The sequence below is a fragment of the Pseudopipra pipra genome, chromosome 13 (genome assembly GCF_036250125.1).
Source record: "Pseudopipra pipra isolate bDixPip1 chromosome 13, bDixPip1.hap1, whole genome shotgun sequence".
NCBI lineage: Eukaryota > Metazoa > Chordata > Aves > Passeriformes > Pipridae > Pseudopipra > Pseudopipra pipra.
This window is the reverse complement of record NC_087561.1, coordinates 19,733,793-19,752,702: the sequence shown is the minus strand read 5'-3', so window position 1 is coordinate 19,752,702 and position 18,910 is coordinate 19,733,793. Positions and strand designations below refer to the sequence as shown.

At 48.5% G+C, this 18,910-nt stretch overlaps 1 protein-coding gene and 1 non-coding gene across 4 annotated transcripts in view; both read left to right on the top strand.

The window, feature by feature from the left end:
* Window positions 1-61: 61 nt before the first annotated feature.
* Window positions 62-133, top strand: TRNAE-UUC (transfer RNA glutamic acid (anticodon UUC)). Its single transcript has one exon. It is a non-coding gene; the product is annotated as a tRNA-Glu (tRNA).
* Window positions 134-13,862: 13,729 nt separating this feature from the next.
* Window positions 13,863-18,910, top strand: part of RPGRIP1L (RPGRIP1 like) — a 41,441-nt gene continuing 36,393 nt past the window's right edge. For all 3 annotated transcript variants that reach the window (XM_064670256.1, XM_064670255.1, XM_064670258.1), the window contains exons 1-2: window positions 13,863-16,860; window positions 17,680-17,824. In XM_064670256.1, coding sequence (XP_064526326.1) covers window positions 16,776-16,860; window positions 17,680-17,824 — 230 coding nt within the window. In that variant the 5' untranslated portion in view covers window positions 13,863-16,775. The remainder of the gene's footprint in view (window positions 16,861-17,679; window positions 17,825-18,910) is intronic.

The window sequence follows — 18,910 nt, the reverse complement described above, 5'->3', positions numbered from 1 at the left end:
CGCGGCGGCGGGGAGAGGCAGTGGCACTTTGGGCCGCGCGGGAAGGATGACTTCCAGCGCCTCCCATATGGTCTAGCGGTTAGGATTCCTGGTTTTCACCCAGGCGGCCCGGGTTCGACTCCCGGTATGGGAAGCTTCTCCTTTTCCTGCCGGGAAGGAGGAACTGCCGCCCGTGTCTCGCCGCTTTCCTCATATTTCTCTCGCAAAACTCTTTCGGGCTTCATTTTCGCACCTCTGCGGCAAAATTTCTGGACGCTTGAAGCCGTAGGAAGCACGTTGCTGCTGCGAACGCTGCCGCCCCCCGTTTAAAACCTTCGAGTGCTTTGGACCGCACAGCCCCTCGCTAATTAATATACCGTTAATTGCCCTTTTAGCTAAGGCAAGCAAGAAAATTCCTTCTTGTGTCCCACAGTGTTTTAACCCAAGGCAAATACCATTGTACTGCAACTCCAGCAGCAGAAATCTGCTGGAGATATACATCTATAGAAATATATATATAAAAAAATGTAATGTATAGAAATATATTACATATATTATACAGAGAAATTTATTCTATTATATTACAGTAATATATATAATATATATATTACATATACATAGAAATATATTTTATATGTATATATATAAATTGGGGGGGTCTCATTGCTGAAAGAAAACCTTGGAGCAAAGCCAGGTGTGTCCAATGCCTTTGTCACGAGGTGTCCATGCTCTGGCAGAAGGAACATGGGTGGCAGCAGATCCCACCAGGCTCCTCCACCAAAGCCCACCTGGGTTCCCACAGAGAGGGCAGGGCAGCCCCCCATCCATGGGGAGAAGTTGGGGTCTTCCCGGGAGCTCCCTCAAAGCTGGGGGACTCGGAGGGGACATCCCCACCGGCTGCTGGGGCCTCCTGGGTGCCAGAGATCCGGAGCTCAGGGGGGCTTCGGGAGACGCCGAGGTGGTGCTGCCACAACGTCAGAGCCTTGTCACCTTGTGTGTCCCCTCTCAGGCCTTGTCACATTGTGTGTCCCCTCTCAGGCCTTGTCACATTGTGTGTCCCTCTCAGAGCCTTGTCACCCCATGTATCCCCTCTCAGAGCCTTGGCACCTTGTGTATCCCCTCTCAGAGCCTTGGCACCTCCTTTATTCTCCCCTTAGTGCCTTGTCACCCCATGTGTCCCCTCTCACTGCCTTGACACCTCCTGTGTCCCCTTTAGAGCCCAGTCACCTCATGTCCTCCCGTTTCAGAGCTCTGGCACCTCATTTATCCCCCCCAAGAACCTCCCCACCTCATTTATCCCCCCTCAGAGCCTTAGCACCTTCTGCACCCCCTTTCAGCACCCTGGCACCTCATGGATCCCCTCTTCCAGAGCACCTGGCACATTTTGGCTCTGAGGCACTCCCTGCCTGGCAAGATTTTGGGACATGGCCCCTCAGAGCTGCCTCTCCTGCCCAGGAAGGCCCTGCCCAGCTCTGCTCTCTGCCAGGGGGCCCCCAGGCAGGTTTTAGGGGGTCCATAGACAGGACAACGTGTTCCTCGGGGGGCTGTGGGTTCCAGGGAAGCTGGGCTTGTCCTGGGTGGATGGTGGGGCTTGGTAGGAGACCCCTCAGCTTCTCTCAGCCTCTTCCAGCCAGGAATCCCCATGGAAACAGAGTCTCTGTGTCCCCTCTTGGGGAAAACTCCTGCTGGTGTTTTTTGAGGTTACTTAAATGATTTCCAAGACCCACCCAGGGCTATAAATACCTGATGGAGTTCCAACTTCAATAAGAAGCTCTAAACAGCCCTAAAAACAGAGGCCAAAAGTCTAAATTATAAAGAACTAAAGACTTCAGGCACCACCAAGGACATTTTGTTCCTTTGAACCCCAGAATGAAGATATTTCTGCTAAAATCTCAACCTGCATCTTAAGAGAAAGGAATTATTTCGTTCCACCAGGACACAGAGAGCATCAGGAATATTCAGTGCAGGGTCTCCCAGGAGGCCTTTCCTCCTCCTCCTGCTCCCACAGATCTGGGACACTCTGGCTATTGCCTGCTCTGATTCCTCCTTGTGACATCCAAGCCTTGGGAGTTCAGGGAGTTGTTCTGGGAGCAGATCCACGAGTGAAGGAAACCATTCCAGAGGGCTGGAGAGAGGAATGTGCAGCTCCAAAATGCATAAGGGTGAAGAGATGAACGACAGAGCTGACTGACAGGCATCCTTAGGGATAGAGCAGCCACTTCCAGCTGGATGGGCTCTGAGGGAATCACCAGATTCCCAATTGGGAAGGGAAGCCCATTGCTTCCAAATCAGTGAACGAGGCACAAAACATTCCCTTTGGAGCCAAGGAGGGTTTGTACATCCATGCAAGGGAATTTCAGCCCGGGAATTTTCTTGGATGCTGGATAAAAAATAGCCACACAGCAGAGGAAAATGTGTCCCAAGAGGGTCAACAGCAGCTGAAAAGGAGTTTTAGGACACACAACACCCACATTCCATGTGCTTCCCACAGAACTGCTGGGGTTGGGAGGGACTTGGAGGTGTCCAGTCCAACCCCTGCTCACAAGAGCAGGTGTCCAGGGCTGTGTCCAGAGAATCTCCAAGGAAAATGGGTGGGGTGATTGCCCAGAGGATTTCAGGCTTTTAGGCTTTTTTAAGTCTTTTTTCCCCCCATTACTTAAAGCTTCTAAGAGCCAACACAGCCAAAATTGGTTTTAGGTCTCTCTTTGAAGACTGGGAAAGATGTGAGGAAAACATCCCCCCTGTTCCTTTTTATATTTGCTTTTAACAAGTATTTTATATTTGCATTTCAAACATCAGGACAACACCCTTGTTAGAGGCATTTCACCTCTTCATTCCTCCATCTGAACCCTTAGAGGTTCCAATTAAGCAGAAAAAAAATTAGAAGTGTGATTAGCTGTGAAGGGGGAGCAGAATAAAATGGTTTTCTCTCTCCCACCCCCCTTCCTTCTGTACCTCTCCCTTTAAATGTGTCCTTTAAAGCACATTTTCAAAGAGAACTGTACAAAGTCAGAACATTCTGATAAAATCCCTTTAATTCTCTGATATTTTTGTAGGAGAGAAGCTCGTCTTCAATTTTGACACTAAGTTTATAATTTATCTGCACAAGGACAACATTCACTTGCTGCCAACACCTGCTCTGAGCTTGTTCATCAAGGGCCTCCTGCACAGATCCTGGTAATTGCACGTCTAAATTGTTGATGTTTGAAGCTTTATTGGCCAAACTTTCACTGGAACAATCCCAAAGGCTCCAAAAACTGCAGCTCAGGGACTGTACAGGAATAACAACACACTCCACGAGACAAACTGCAACCACTGAACTTCTCTGCACCTTCAACTCTCGCTTTTAGGATTGTGACAGACAATAAATAGCTAGAAAATGTGTAGCTACACTATTTCCTTGCCAGGCTGCCCTGGATTTTGTGTTTAGCAGTGAGGGGGGTTTGCACAGAGACATGAAGGCACCAGCACTCTGATCATCTTTTGCAGCAGTACAGGAAACAAGCCTGGAAGCCTCAGTTCCAAAAACATCCAGGTTTTTCTGGACTAAAATAGCCTCACCACCCAGGTAGTGTTTAACTGGCTTCATTACTGCAGCCTGAGATGAATCAGTGACCCCACAGGATTGTCACTGTGAGCAGCTCCCACTTTCCTCACACTGAGAAGAAAAAAAAACACACACAACCCCCAAAAAGCTGCCAAAACTTTAAGACAAAACCTTTTGTGTAAAATGTGTAAAAAAGAAGTTCACTGTGCTCTGATAAAACCTGTACCAAGGGCTCCAACAAGTGCCAAGACACTTTGTTCCCAGGGTCTGACTGTGGGGCTGCAGGATTTTCTGAACACACAGAACATTTTAATCTGCTTTAGCTGCTTTTATGGAAAAGAGAGACACAAAATGAGGTAACAACCCCCCTCCCTTCTCCTCCTGCCCCCAAACCTGACTGAAGGGCAGCAATAACTGTTGTTTAAAGAACAGGAAAACAAGGGCATTGTGTGAAAGCACTTGAAGAGACAAAATGTGTGGGTTGTAAAATCCTCCAGAGCAGGTGAGGTGGTGAGCTCTTTGTGCCAGTGCTGCCTGGGGGGAATTAGCACAGAATCATTCATCACAGAATCATGGAATGGGTTGGGTTGGAAGGGATCATCTCATTCCACCCCCTGCCACGGCAAGGACACTTTCCACTATCCCTGTCCAACCTGGCCTTGGACACTTCCAGGGATGGGGCAGCCACAGCATCTTCTTGTCTGTAATCACCCAAAATGATTCAGCAGGGAAAAAAAGAGGGAAGCTCAGAGGTGTTGGGCCAGGAGGGAGCCTTGTCAGGTGGATTCTCCACATGGATATTCCCGTTCTAGTCCTGGAAAGCCTTTGCTGTCCCCAGCTGTCATCACCCTTTGTTTGCTGCAGCATTCCTTTCTTACCTCCTGCTTTGAAAAGCAGAGAATCCTTTCCAAACCTGTCAGGATGATACAGGGCAAGGGTGGAGTTGCTGATGAGCTTGGAAGGGTATGGATGGTAACTGGGATGTGACTGGTTTGACTTCCAGATGTTCATCCAGCTGGAAATCAACACAACATTCCCACTCCAGCTCTGGGGCAAGGACTGGAGTTATGGAGTATTCCATCCTGGGGAGTGTGAGGTCAAGCCCAGAGCTCCAGCGGGGATTTGGGGACGCTCATCCCCCACGGATACATGAATTCTGGAGCAGCCCCTGCTCGTTTTCCCACCTCCAGCTCCTGCCTTTTGAAGGTGATTTGGGAGGGGGTTTCCCCACTGCCCTTCTGCAGCTCCACGTCACAAACGAGTTCGAAACGCTTGAGCTGAGGCCTCTCCCACGACCCTCACCCAGATCCCTCTGGAAAACCGCCCCCCGGCCCCAGCTCAGCTCCCACGGGACTCCCCTCCGCGGAGATTTAACGCAGCGCTCGAGACCCTCCTAAAGGCCACTAAAGCCACCCCCTGGCCACCCCCACGGCTCAAACTCCCGCAGACAAATCTCTCCGGGTCGTTTTTTGTCTCCTTTTCCAAGGCACAAAAACTCCCAAAAATCCACTTCCGGAAGGCCCCTCACGGCCCCCTGTGACGTCACCAGCGCGCCGCCCACTGGTTTGTCGCTCCCGCGCTCGCGCCTGCGTACTGAAGCTGGCGGTGCTTCCGGGTTGTTGAGGGTCGGCCCCGCCGCTCCCGGTGTTCCCAGTACCCCCGGTGTTTCCGGTGATCCCGGTGGGGCAGGGCGGTCTCTCCCCCCGAGTCTGAGGCCCCGCCTGGCCCGGGGCGGTGCGGGCGGGCCGGCGGACGGGAGCGCGCAGTGCGCGTGCGCGACGCGCGCGGGTTTTAGCGCCCCCTGGCGGCCGCGGGGCGTGGGACAGGGGACATGGGAACCCCCCCAGTGACACAGAGAGAGACCCCCCGAGTGACACAGAGACCCCCCGAGTGACACAGAGACCCCTGAGTGACACAGAGAGAGACCCCTCGAGTGACACAGAGACCCCCCGAGTGACACAGAGACCCCTGAGTGACACAGAGAGAGACCCCCCGAGTGACACAGAAGAGACCCCCCCAGTGACACAGAGAGAGACCCCCCGAGTGACACAGAGAGAGACCCCCCCAGTGACACAGAGAGAGACCCCCCGAGTGACACAGAGAGAGACCCCCCCAGTGACACAGAGAGAGACCCCCCGAGTGACACAGAGAGAGACCCCCCAGTGACACAGAGAGAGACCCCCCGAGTGACACAGAGACCCCCCGAGTGACACAGAGACCCCCCCAGTGACACAGAGAGAGACCCCTGAGTGACACAGAGAGAGACCCCCCGAGTGACACAGAGACCCCTGAGTGACACAGAGAGAGACCCCTGAGTGACACAGAGACCCCTGAGTGACACAGAGACCCCCCGAGTGACACAGAGAGAGACCCCCCGAGTGACACAGAGACCCCTGAGTGACACAGAGAGAGACCCCCTGAGTGACACAGAGAGAGACCCCCTGAGCGACACAGAGACCCCCCGAGTGACACAGAGACCTCCTGAGTGACACAGAGACCTCCTGAGTGACACAGAGACCTCCTGAGTGACACAGAGACCCCTCGAGTGTGACAGAGAACCCCAGGCCCAACAGAGACCCCCGAACCCCACAGAGACCCCCTCAGGTGTCACAGAGAGACCCCCGAGTGACACAGAGACCCCCCCGGGCCCCACAGACCCCACAGTCACTGAGGGAGAAAAGCCCTCCAGGATCATCCAGTCCCCCCTGTGGTGACCCACCCCCACCTTGTCCCCCAGCCCAGAGCACTGAGTGTCACGTCCAGTCCTTCCCTGGACACCTCCAGGGGTGGGGACTCCACCACCTCCCCTGCCAATGTCTGACCACCCTTTCCAGGAAGAAATTCCTCCTGATGTCCCACCTCCCTTGGCACAGCTTGGGGCTGTTCCTTCTCATCCTATCCCTTATTCCCTGGGAGCAGAGCCCAAATCCCCCCCCCGCTCCCCCCTCCTGTCAGGGGGTTGCAGAGCCAGAAGGTCCCCCCTGAGCCTCCTTTTCTCCAGGCTGAGCCCCCCCCAGCTCCCTCAGCTGCTCCTGCTGCTCCAGCCCCTTCCCAGCTCCGTTCCCTTCCCTGCACACGCTCCAGCCCCTCAGTGTCTCTCTTGTCTGAGGGGCCCAGAGCTGCCCCCAGGGCTGGAGGTGCCCCAGCAGTGACAGCACCGGGACGGGCACTGCCCTGGGCCTGCTGCCACACCAGGGCTGGCACAGCCCAGGTGCCTCCTGCCCCCCTGGGCACACCCAGGCTCACGCCCAGCTGCTGTCACCAGCACCCTCAGGGCCTTTCCCAGCTTTCCAGCCCCTCTTTCCCCAGCCTGGAGCTCCATGGGGTTGTGGTGACCCGACTTGGCACTTGCCCTTGTTGTCCCTCACACTGTTGGTCTCATCCCATGGATCCAGCCTGTCCAGATCCCTCTGCAGAGCCTTCCTGCCCTCCAGCACAGCCACATCCCACCCAACTTGGTGTGATCCATGAATTTACCAAGGGTGCACTCAACCCCCTCACCCAGATCATCAATAAAGGGATGGATCAGGACTGGGCCCAGCACTGATCCCTGAGGGACACCACTGGATGTGGCACCATTCCCACTCCTTCCTGGGCCCAGCCAAGAGAGAACTTCTCCAAAACTGTGGCTGCAGCTTTTCCAGCAGGTCCACCCTGTGCAGTGCTGAAATGGGGCACAAAGGCAATATTCCGGGCCAAAGAATAGCTTGAAAAAAAGAAAAGCATCAGAAAAGCCAAAGAGGATGATGAGGAGAAACAATCCTGGCCTCAGGGACAGGGAAAGGTGTAAGTTCAGCCCAGAGGAGAACTGGTGCTTTAATTAGCACATTTAATTACCAAGCTGATGTAAAAGCAGAGGAAAGTAGAGGGGTCTGGAGCACAGGTAAAGTGAAAAAAACCAACCCCAAAAAGTGAACAAACCCCTCACAAATAAAGAGCCCTGAGAAGGAAGGACAGGAGGCTTCAGCAACAGAGAGATGTGGCACAACCAGGTTCATTTTGGTTGCTTTGTTTGAGGCAGGGCCCCAAAAGAGGAATCTGAGAGAGGAATCAAAGAGCAACAGGGTGGAAACAGAGGGAGGTGAAGGGCTGTCCCTCTCCCAGGTAGTGGGAGGTGGAAGGACTGTGGGTCTAACACACCTTTGAAGGTGAACCCCTGTGGCTGAAGTCAAACAGCAAGTTGGGAACCAAGCAAGGGAGAAGCAGCCAGACCTGAATCCAACAGAGCTGCCTCCACTTCCAAAAGGGCAATCCTCAGAGGACAAATGTCCTTCCTCTGAGTAGCTCCAGAGGTTACAGACCACCAGAGCCCCTGCAGAAAATTAGAAATGGAAAAATAGAATAGAAAGTTAAACACAGAGAGAAATAAGTTGCTGCACCTATAAAATAGAATATATTTTCAGATGTAGGAAAGCTCAGGCAAATCCTTTACATGTACAAACACTCTGCACAGCCCGCTGGGCTGGAGCACATTGTACCCCCCAGGAGTGGCTTTTCAGCACCTGCATCCATTCATCCATCCCATCCATCCATGAATCCTTGGCTGGGAAGAGCAGGGAATTACCCTGAGTGGCAGCCAGAGGTCCCTCGGTAGCAGTGCTGTGTGTGGAACCCACTCACACAGCAAGGGCATGACAAGGACAGTTCTGTTACTGCTGAGGAGTAAATGGCAAAAATGCACAATTCCAGTTCCTGTCTTGGGGAAAATAGCAGCAGGGATCCGAAAAAAGCATCAGGGATCAGTCCTTGGAGTCCTTGGTTGGTCTGGGAAGGGTTTTTCCAAGTCAGGGACAAGCACAGGCAGCAGCTCCACAGGAGGAACAAGCTTTGGAGCTGAAGGCCTGCTCTGCACAGCTGGACTCAGGGGTGGCACAGCACCACAGCAGAAGAGGCATTTAGTGGTTTTTAGTAAAAAAACAAGGGGTTTTCAGGGACTCCTCAGGTGTTGCAGGGCTGGGTTTGTCCCATGAGTGCTGCAGACACTGGGTTACTCTGTGCTACCACAGCCCTGCCAGTGCCCAAGGCCAGGTTGGAGCAACCTGGGCTAGTGGAAGGTGTCCCTGCCCATGGCACGGGTGGAATTGGATGGGCTTTAAGGTCCCTTCCAGCCCAGACATTCTGGGATGCTCTGACTGTTGCTGGTGTTCCTGTAATCCCAAATCCCTGCTCCCCCTGGCTGGATGAGCAGTAACTCCTGGGAGCAAAACCCAAAGCTCAACAGCCCCATAACAAGGCAGCTGTGACTGTCCTTAGTCCTGAGAGCACACATAATCCCAGGACCTCTGAGGAAACCTGTGCAATTACTTCCAGGCCAATGTTATTAATCCTGGAGCAGAAGCTGTTGGAACAGCAGGAGAGGGAGGTGCTCCAGGTGTCTTCTTCTGAACTTACAAACATAGTCCCTTTTCACCCTGTGAAACACAGAACAGGGAGAGCAGAGCTGAGCCAGGCACAGCTCCCAACATTCCCGGGGCTGGAATGGCTGAGTTATTCGGGAGGGTTTTTTCTCAGGCTGGGCACCTCCTTCTAGAGGAGTTTCTGCTGATATCAAGGGTCCCTTAAACTGCATTTTGGCTCCATTACTTTACCAAGTTCATTAGGTAGCACTGAGAAATACTGAGCCTTGCTCACATTGCACCCTTTGTTATCATTGGTTACATCTCTAGAGCAAACATAAATTTTAAGTTAATTTAAATGAGATACTATAGCATTTAAGCATCAATTTTTACCATTTTCTTTTTCTTTCTCTTTCTCTTTTTAATTTTCCTTTCTTCTTATTTTCTCTTTTTAATTTTTCTCTTTTTTCTTTTTCTTTCTCTTTCTTTTTTTTCTTTCCATCTTTCTCATTTTCTTTCTCTTTCTGTTTTTCTTTCCATCTTTCTCATTTTCTTTCTCTTTCTGTTTTTCTTTCCATCTTTCTCATTTTCTTTCTCTTTCTGTTTTTCTTTCCATCTTTCTCATTTTCTTTCTCTTTCTGTTTTTCTTTCCATCTTTCTCATTTTCTTTCTCTTTCTGTTTTTCTTTCCATCTTTCTCATTTTCTTTTTCTTTCCATTATTCTCATTTTCTTTCTCTTTCTGTTTTTCTTTCTTTCTCATTTTCTTTTTCTTTCTTTTTCTTTCCTATACTCTTTTTATCTTTCTCTGTTTCTTCCCTTTCCTCTTTTCCCTTTTCTCCTTTCCCTTTCCCCTTTCCTCTTTTCCCTTTTCCTTTCCCCTTTCCTCTTTCCCCTTTCCTCTTTTCCCTTTTCCTTTCCCCTTTCCTCTTTTCCCTTTTCTCCTTTCCCTTTCCCCTTTTCTCTTTTCCCTTTTCCTTTCCCCTTTCCTCTTTTCCTTTCCCCTTTCCTCTTTTCCCTTTTCCTTTCCCCTTTCCTTTCCCCTTTCCTCTTTTCCCTTTTCCTTTCCCCTTTCCTCTTTTCCCTTTTCCCTTTCCTCCTTTCCCTTTTCTCCTTTTCCTTTCATCTTTTCCCTTTTTTTCCTCTTTTGCCTTCTTCCAGGGAAAATCTTAGCTCACCACTTGCAGCAATGCACAAATCAAAACTTTTTGGAAGCAGCAAATTCAGTGTTCAAACTTGGATTATTGGACAGGGAATCTCGTCACACCTCACTGTGCCATCACCTGCTGGACTTATTTATGTCCTGGGTCAATCCTACTATTGCTTCCAATAATCCTAAGAGGAAAGAAAGGGGGATCTGGGTGTGATTGAGTGTTCAGGACTCAGGGAACACTCAGCACTCAGCCCCTTCCCTGCTCCTGGGGAGCAATGGAAATCCACACTGTGGGGATGAGGATTTCATTCACCCCCCACCCCTGGGCATCAGAACATGCTCTTTGTGTGGCACCACAGCCTGGGACCAGTGCTCAGACCCTGCCCAGACTGGGACCACTGCTCAGATCCAGCCTAAAACCAGTGCTCAGACCCTGCCCAGACTGGGACCACTGCTCAGATCCAGCCTAAAACCAGTGCTCCCATCCTGCCCAGGGATCTGCTGGCATTGTCCATTTGGAATCATTCCCTAGGTCAGGCTCCACAGAGGAGAAAAGCAGCTCTGGGATCTCCCCTGTACTGAGTTATTTGGCTCCCTCCAAACCTACCCCTGGAGCAGACCCAGCCCCTTCAGCACAGCCTGTCAGGATCCCAGGATTTTGGCTCCAGACTGGCAGCAGAGGGAAGTGCTATGAAAGTGAGGATGCTGAAAATAAAACCAGACACAACCCAGTGTCACAAAACAGCTGCTTAATGACACCTCGAGTGTCTCTGAGCCAACCCCTCAGCCAGGGCTGGCTGGCTTTAGCTCACTCAAATCTCCTCATGGGATTCCCTTTTATTTCTAAAAAATACAGATTGATTATCAAGAGCCCAAGTTCCCCCCTCTTTGCTCAGGAACAAAAGACTCTCAGATCAACCTATAGAATTTTACTGGCTGAAAAATGCAAGTTCTAACTGATCTGAGTGCTGGTGCTGTACCACGGTGAATCCTGGGAAAATCTGCCACAAATATAGAGAACGTTCCTGTCAAATATTCCCTGATGTCTGTGGTAAGTCAGCACACATCACCTGGAACAGGTTTCCAGCATTTCTTTATCAGTGTATGAGCACTGCTTTGGCCAAGCTAAAAAGCCCCTTTTGTGTTTCCAATCCCCAAACAAAACACTCAGAACCCCCCAACCAAACAACCCCTCCCCAAACAAACAAACAAAAAACGCCCCGAAACAAAAACCAAAACAAAACACCAAAAAAACCAAAAAAACAAAAAAGCCCAACGAAAATACAAATTGGATTAGTTGCATAAGTCAAGATTATTCTTAGAAAAATCACGTTCAGGGCATTTATGTCTTAACAAACCTGGGTGAAATCAAAGGATGGATTCAGGGGGTTTGCTATCAGAGTTCCCTGTGTCCTCCTCAAATTCCTCTGAAGGAAAGGGACTCTACAGGAGATGGATTCTGCAGGGACACAGGGCTGTGGTCACTCCTCTCCTTATCTGTGCCCAGGAATTTGGAGCCAAAAGGGGCTCCAAGGGAACTCCAAGGACGAGAAGCTCCTTGGCTTTTGCATTTCCTTGTCCTGACACACTTCGGTGACCCTGCAGTGTTTTGGGCTCTTGCTCATTCCAGCAAGGATTGAAATGAAAAAAAGCCACCCCAAACTGTCACTGCAAACCTACAGGGAAATCCAGTCCCTCAGACCCTGCATCCCTGGACATGAGGGCAACTGGAGTCTGAACCAGATCCCAGTGCCCTGGACAAGTGCGTTCCCACAAGCACGAGCCCATGGCTCCATTCCCAAGAATGAATTTTCACATCCACCTTCTCAGGAATATTTGAGAGAGGGAGACCAGCTCACCATAAATACAAAGCAAAAGCCAATCACTGGGATTCTGCTAGACAGCATTTAATTGTACACAACTATAGCAAAACAAGACCAATTACAAAATGACCAGGTCATGGTTAAAGAGAAGAATTTTACTACTGCCAAATTAAAATCTTCAGTTGCAAACTTGGATCAAATCTTTTCCCTGCCTCTACAGTGAAACAACTTTTAATGTTGAATAGTAAATTAATAGCAATACCAAACCCATACGTTCAGGTGTGTCTGACTGCAATCTTAGAAAGCTTTATCTCAGTTTACAACGGAATTGGCTGTTCTTTCATTATCATCACTAAAATCAGCATTATGCTTTCAAAGGATATGCTTTCATACTGCTTCTCTGGACTGCTATTTTCTAAACAGAAACCAGCAGAGGCACAACAGCCATCAAGAGCTGCAGTCCAGTATTGTGCAATGTGGGAGAAACAAGCTCTTCAAAGGCACAGCAAAACCTTTAGCAATGCTGTTTGCTTTCACCAGTCTTTTATTAGCATCTTTGGTGCAAACAAAAAAATCTAAACACGTTATTAAAGCGTTATAAAACTTGGGTCACGCAAGAGATGAAAAATGTCCTGAACTTGGTGTAGAGTACTTTTAAATTTGAAAATAAAAGTTACGTAGTTGCACAGTGCAGCATCTCACTAGGAATGCAAATGTACAGTTACTTTATAAATATATATATATATTACACTAGAGACTCTTCTAAATTTAAATATCTTGCCCAGATGGCACAAACGTTTATCACTGGCTACTGTTAAAAAACTACTAGTTTTCGTCTTTAAAGGGAGAGGGGAAATAGGTTCTTTCACCCGGCGCGCAAGGGGTCGATCCACCCACAGAGCCGAGCCATTTTATTTATTTACAGCCCTACAGCAGAAAGAAAGGGGGGGGGGGGGCGGGGGGCTGGGTGGCAAATCCACAGCGCCAGCACGACGGCTACCGAAGCTTTTCACTATTTTTACCTTTTCAGAACATTTTTACACGTCTCCGACATTTTGCAGCGGGGCCTTCAACCCTCGGGCCCGGCCCCGCGCCAGCAGGGGGCGAGCGAGAGTCCCCAGCGTGAGGGGGCGGCGCGCGGGCCCGGCCCCAACCGGGCGGGAGGCGGGGGCCGAGCCCGGACCCGAACCCGAACCGAGCGTGAGGCGGGGGCCGAGCCCGGACCCGAACCCGAACCGAGCGTGAGGCGGGGGCCGAGCCCGGACCCGAACCGAGCGTGAGGCGGGGGCCGAGCCCGGACCCGAACCGAGCGTGAGGCGGGGGCCGAGCCCGGACCCGAACCGAGCGTGAGGCGGGGGCCGAGCCCGGACCCGAACCGCGGCTGCCGGCGGTGCCGAGCCCGAACCGCGGTCCCGGGGGTCAGCGGGCGCTGGGCCCGCCCCGCGGCTGCCGTTGTTCCCGCCGGCGGTTGCCGAGGCAGCACCGAGGACGCGCCGGGCCGGTGAGTGCGGGGGGGCTGCTCCTCCTGCGGCGGGAGCTCTGAGGGCGATGTGGCGCCGAGCCCCGCGCGGGGCTGTGCCCGGCCGGGCGGCCGGCCTGCGGCCTGGCTCCCCGAGAGGGGGTGTCAGACTCGGGGGGCTCCTCGCTCGCACCTCGGTGAAAAAACCGAGTGCCTCACGGCTTTAATCAAAATAGCCCTGAGAGGCTGCCTGGGTTGCGGCTTTGTACGTAGAAAGGCCGCTGGGCTCGAGCGGGAGTTGCGTTCCTGTGCCCGAAGAGGTCCCTGCCCAGGCTGGGACCAGTGCTCAGATACAGCCTAAAACCAGTGCTCAGACCCTGCCCAGACTGGGACCAGCGCTCAGACCCTGCCCAAACTGAGACTAGTGCTCAGATCCAGCCTAAAAGCAATCCTCAGACCCTGCCCAGACTGGGACCAGTGCTCAGACCCTGCCCGGACTGGGACCAGCGCTCAGACCCTGCCCGGACTGGGACCAGCGCTCAGACCCTGCCCGGACTGGGACCAGCGCTCAGACCCTGCCCAGACTGGGACCAGCGCTCAGACCCTGCCCGGACTGGGACCAGTGCTCAGATCCAGCCTAAAAACAATGCTCAGACCCTGACTGGGACCACTCCTCGTGAGGCGAACGCGGCCTTCCCTCCCTGCTCCTTCCAGTCGTGTAAGGCTTTGTCAGAACTGGCGGAGCTGAAGAAAAGTTTGGAAGGCACTTGTAAAATATATTAAAGGCAAGACAAGGTTGTTTTGATTTTTCTGTGTTGTAGTAGGACTTACAGGTCTGAGAGGTGTTTCTCCCCTCAGTCTACAGCAGAATATTGTGATCTTGTTTCCTAGTACCTTCTCTCTTTTTTTCCTTTCCACCTCCCAAAAGTCACAACACTGCAGCAGATAATGTTTGGAAGATGATATGTGAAAGTTTATATGAGTGAATACTCCTTCCAAGTAATAAATGAGATTATTTTAGATGACAAGCCAAATAGAGTACATGTTTATCTTTGAAGGAGTCAGTAGAGAGAGAATGTAGGCTGGAAATACTTTGTGATAGGCCAAGGTAGACAAGTGGTTTCTTCTTCTTTTTTTTTTTTTTCCTTTTCTTTTTTTCTTCTTCCTTCTATCAGAGAAGTGGGGCAGGATTTTGTGAGAAAAGCATCATCTTGGCTGTGTCCGAGACTCAGGAAGTTCTAAATCCGTGTTGAAACAATTAAATGTCGCAGTTTTTAAGATTTCATTAGAAACCCCGTCCAGCCCCACTGGCTGAGAGCTTTTGATAATTTAAAATCCGCAGTTTTGCTACTTTGGAATGATGCTGGGACAACAGTTCACTCCTGGGAGTTATACAGGAATTTGGACCTAAAGCATGAGCTTTGATACTCTGGTTTTAAGTATCCATCTCATTATGGTCTGGTCTTGTCTAACACTACAAAGTCATATGCACTTTTTTGTCAGATACTGGTGGTGATAGAACCAGTTTTTAAAGTAGTGCAGTATATAAAAAAGTTAAAGTTTCTTTAACTGTAGTAACTACATGTAAAATTCTTACTTACACTAGGTTAATCCTAGAGATATGGATTTTTTTTCCTCTCTTCATATGTGAAGTTCTTTTCTCTTAATTTTTGATTAACAAGTGCTGAAGTGACTGTAGAGTAATCTGTCTTGGAAATAAAACCTGATTTAAGTTTTTAAGGTTCAGCATGACGTGGATCTGGCAAGATATAAATACAAATTTATCTCTCTTGCTTTATTATGCTTTCTCTTATTCGAGGTACAAGCATATGTTGTTTTGGCTTTGTTTTTAAATGAATGGATTTCTTTGATACTGAAGAGAACAGCCATAGCAAAGTTTCTTCAGCAAGCAGGAAATAGTGAAAACCAGTAGTGTTTGCCTATGCCTGTTTTTGTGGTGGTGTTTTTGAAGCTTGGTTTTGATAGATCACAAACATTGTGGAGTCTTGCTGATAAAATATTTGTTTAGCTCTTGACATCTCTGAAATTTGCCAAAAACCTTTGTCTTTTTTGATTTGTGAATCAAAAGACAAAGACATCTACATTCTGGAAAGACATAATTGTAACATCTTCTCCTTGCTACCACCACAAACCAAATTTGGGTTGATTATCTAGGTTTTGGTTTCTCTTTAATCCCAGTTGCTGTAAAGATATTGGTACAGTGACATATAACATAAGGAAGCATTTGTTCCACAGGAAAGAAAAATGGGTCCAGGTTTTTATAAACAGTCAAAGCTGGAAATAATACTAAATTTTAGTGAAAAGAATTGAAAGCAAGACTGACTTGTTGGAAACTAAACTTCCATTAAAAACCTTTTTGTTCCTTTTGGACAAAGCCATAGGACACCTGTTCATGACAGAAGACTTTACTAGTAGAAGGAAGGCATTGCTCTAGCAGCAGCTTTGATTAGGATAAAATTAACAGGTATTTCATGGAATGTCTGTGTAGCTTCTGTCCTCTGGTGCAGGTCTTTAGTAACATCACTGTTCATTTCCCAGTACATTCCTAGATATTTTTCAATTCCCCAGGGATTTGTATCACCTCAGGAGTGTAACAATAGTGGGAGGAAAAGGCCGTGCAAAGGACTTTATGTTTCTCCTTTTCTTGCTGTTTCAGCATTACTTGAATCTCTGGCCAGCAGCTAATTTTCTGCACTGGAAGACAAGAAAGAAACAGCAGTGGTTAACAAGTTTCTTCATATATTACTCTGAAACAAATGTAGTACTTTCTCACATTAATACTTTCCTAATCTCACTTTGTTGTGTAACTAAACTTTCTGCTGCCTCAAGAAAGAAATGTCTTGGTATTTGTGAGAATCATTCCTAGGAGTGTCTCTATCTTAAAAAGTAATTTCTCTTATGACAATAATTGCAAGAAGATGAAGAGAATGGCAGGCATGGAAATGAGTCCATAACCCCCAGTACCTTGGTTTCAGAGTCCCACTGAAAATGTGGAAGATGGCATTAGTCACCTACCAGTTGATGCCTTAAGCTTTGACCTGTCTTAAAATGAATAAATAGTTAAAAAAAACCCTCCAAACCCCAAACAAAAAAAAACAAAAGAAATCTCCCCAGGTTCCCCTCCCCCATCTATTTGGAAATATGGCCTTAGCCCAAAGATTTCTGAAGACAACAGTGATAATTCTACATTTACAGTTGGAGCTATTGTGTAACAAAAAAGCTGTGTTTTGTCCATGGATTAAAGTTAGCATAACATGAAACTTGAAAGTTCAGATTGTCCTGTGAGCAATGCAGTTGAGATAGGAGCATTTCCAGTCAGGTGTGAGTTTGTTATTTCAGTGGATCTGCCGTGCCTTTTGTCACTGTTTTACATGATGTGTTGTGGTTCACTCTGCTCTCCCTGTTCCAATTGCAGCTGGAGAATCATTTCCTTTGGAGCTTGTTCCTGGTGGATCAGCCATGCCTGTGTCAGCTGATGAACCTGGGGGGGACCCAGCTGGGAGAGATCCAGGTCAAACTCCAGCTGGAACTGAAGGACCACAAGGTTGGTACCAGGTGCTGCTTATTGCACTTACAGACTCGGATCAGCGGCTTTGGTTTCTTTCTAAAGATGCTTTTGATGTTCCCATTTGCAAAATTAAGTTCAAATACCATTCAGAATCTCAGTTAAATTCTGAAAGGTGCTGTGACCTAGTCTGTGTTTAAGTTGGTTGTTAGAAGAGAGGAGCTGCTGTGACATGCTAAAACCTGGAAAACTCCTTGAGCTGTAACATTCATCCTTCCAAAAGGCAAGAGAACTTTTTTGCTGAATTAAGGTCAAGGCCAGGTCCATTCCAAAAAATTGGAACCAAAAGTACCACGCAATTCTTATATGTAACTCAGCTGCTGTTAGAGTAGAACTGTGGGACTTATTTTCAGAATTATGAGTTAACCCTTTCAAGCTTCAAGAGACTATGTTGACTTTGAAACAGATTTGAAAGCATCTTCGTTGCAATGCTAATTTTATTTTTTCAGTGGTACGTTTGATCGTACTGGGTTGCTTGCTAAATTGTTACCTTTGCATGGTCTAGTAGATAATTTTTTAAAATTTTTCGGCTTGGGTTTTTGGGGGGTTTTTTGTTTAGTTTGCTGCATCATTTGAACTCTTTTTTTTTTTTTTTTTAGTCTTTAAGAGGAAGGAAAAAGGAAGCGATTAACGTGCCAGTAAATCTGATAAAATTATCAGACCGGTGGGAGCGTAAAATATCAAATGACTTGAAAATTGTCACGAATGTTTTTTTCCCAGTATTTCCAAGTGAGGTAGGCTTTGAATTCCGTGCTTGAATGTGCTGAGGGTAATTTGAAGTTGCCTTGCTTTGGGCAGAACCATCCACTGCACAGAATGCGAAAGCTCGACAGGCTGTGTCGCGCATCAGCCGCGAGGAACTGGAGGACAGGTTCCTGCGGATAAGTGATGACCACCTCCTGCTCAAACAGCATGCAAACAGACAGGAGGAGAAAATTAAAAGGTAGGGGGGTTAGTATTTTTATTTTAAACTTTTTCTTGCCCCTCAAAACATTATGAACGTACTGAAAGTCCCGCTGGTTTCTTTCAGAGCGCTTTCTGATGCCGTGGTAAAAATCACACCTTGGAATCCATTTCTGTGTTGGTTTCTGGTTGTCTCTGGGTGTGTGAGATGCTTTTTGCAGTGGACCCTGTTAGATCTCCATGTACAGAGGTGCACTGCTACCTTCTACTTTGGAGTTGGCACTTTGGGGTCCCAGCTGTGCTGGCAAAGTACAAATGTAACAGGTGTTCTGGGAATTGAAGAAGAGGCTACAGAAGCCTAATGATTTATCAGGGGTTTTATTCTAGAATCAAAATGACCTATACAGAGAGATTCTGCCCCTTTTTTTGTCCCTGTCTGTTTTTTGAAGAAGCTGACTAGCATCCAGCCTTTTATCATTGAATTAGCACCAAAATATTTTTATAATCAGCTCTCCTTTATTCAGCATAATAAATAACTCCAATGAAAAAGTCCCAGGGAGCATGGGGAGCACAGTACCCAGTGTGCCCAAACATATACAAGCAACTTTAGGCTGATTACTGACCTTAGTGTGCTAAGATCTGTGTGTTAATCCAGCTGATCTGGACTCTGCAGAACTGTTTGTGGTATTCCTGTGCTGCAGGAGGGCTGATTACTCCCAAACCACTTTTCCTGGGTGTTCCCATTGTGCTAATTGCTAATCCAGTCTTGCTGCATGTGTTCAGGCTTCTCACCAGAAGCCAACAAATTCATCAAAGGGCAGCTGAAAATATTGCCTCTGTACATGAGACTGTTTCATACTTTGTTAAAGTCCACAATATTCTTCCCTTATGGCTCAGTGTTCAGTGAGCCAGGATCCAGTAGACCAGCAGGCCATAATTTCCATCTTTTCTGTTAGACTGTTGTCAGATATAAGATGATAGAGCAAATTAATTGTTCCCTTACAAATGGCTGTTCCTCTGTTTCTGTGCACAGCAACATGGGCCATACCACTCCATATCCACTTAGGTAAAATTACACATAATGTCCAAATTGGTATAGCAAGGCACAGAAAATAAAAAGTATACA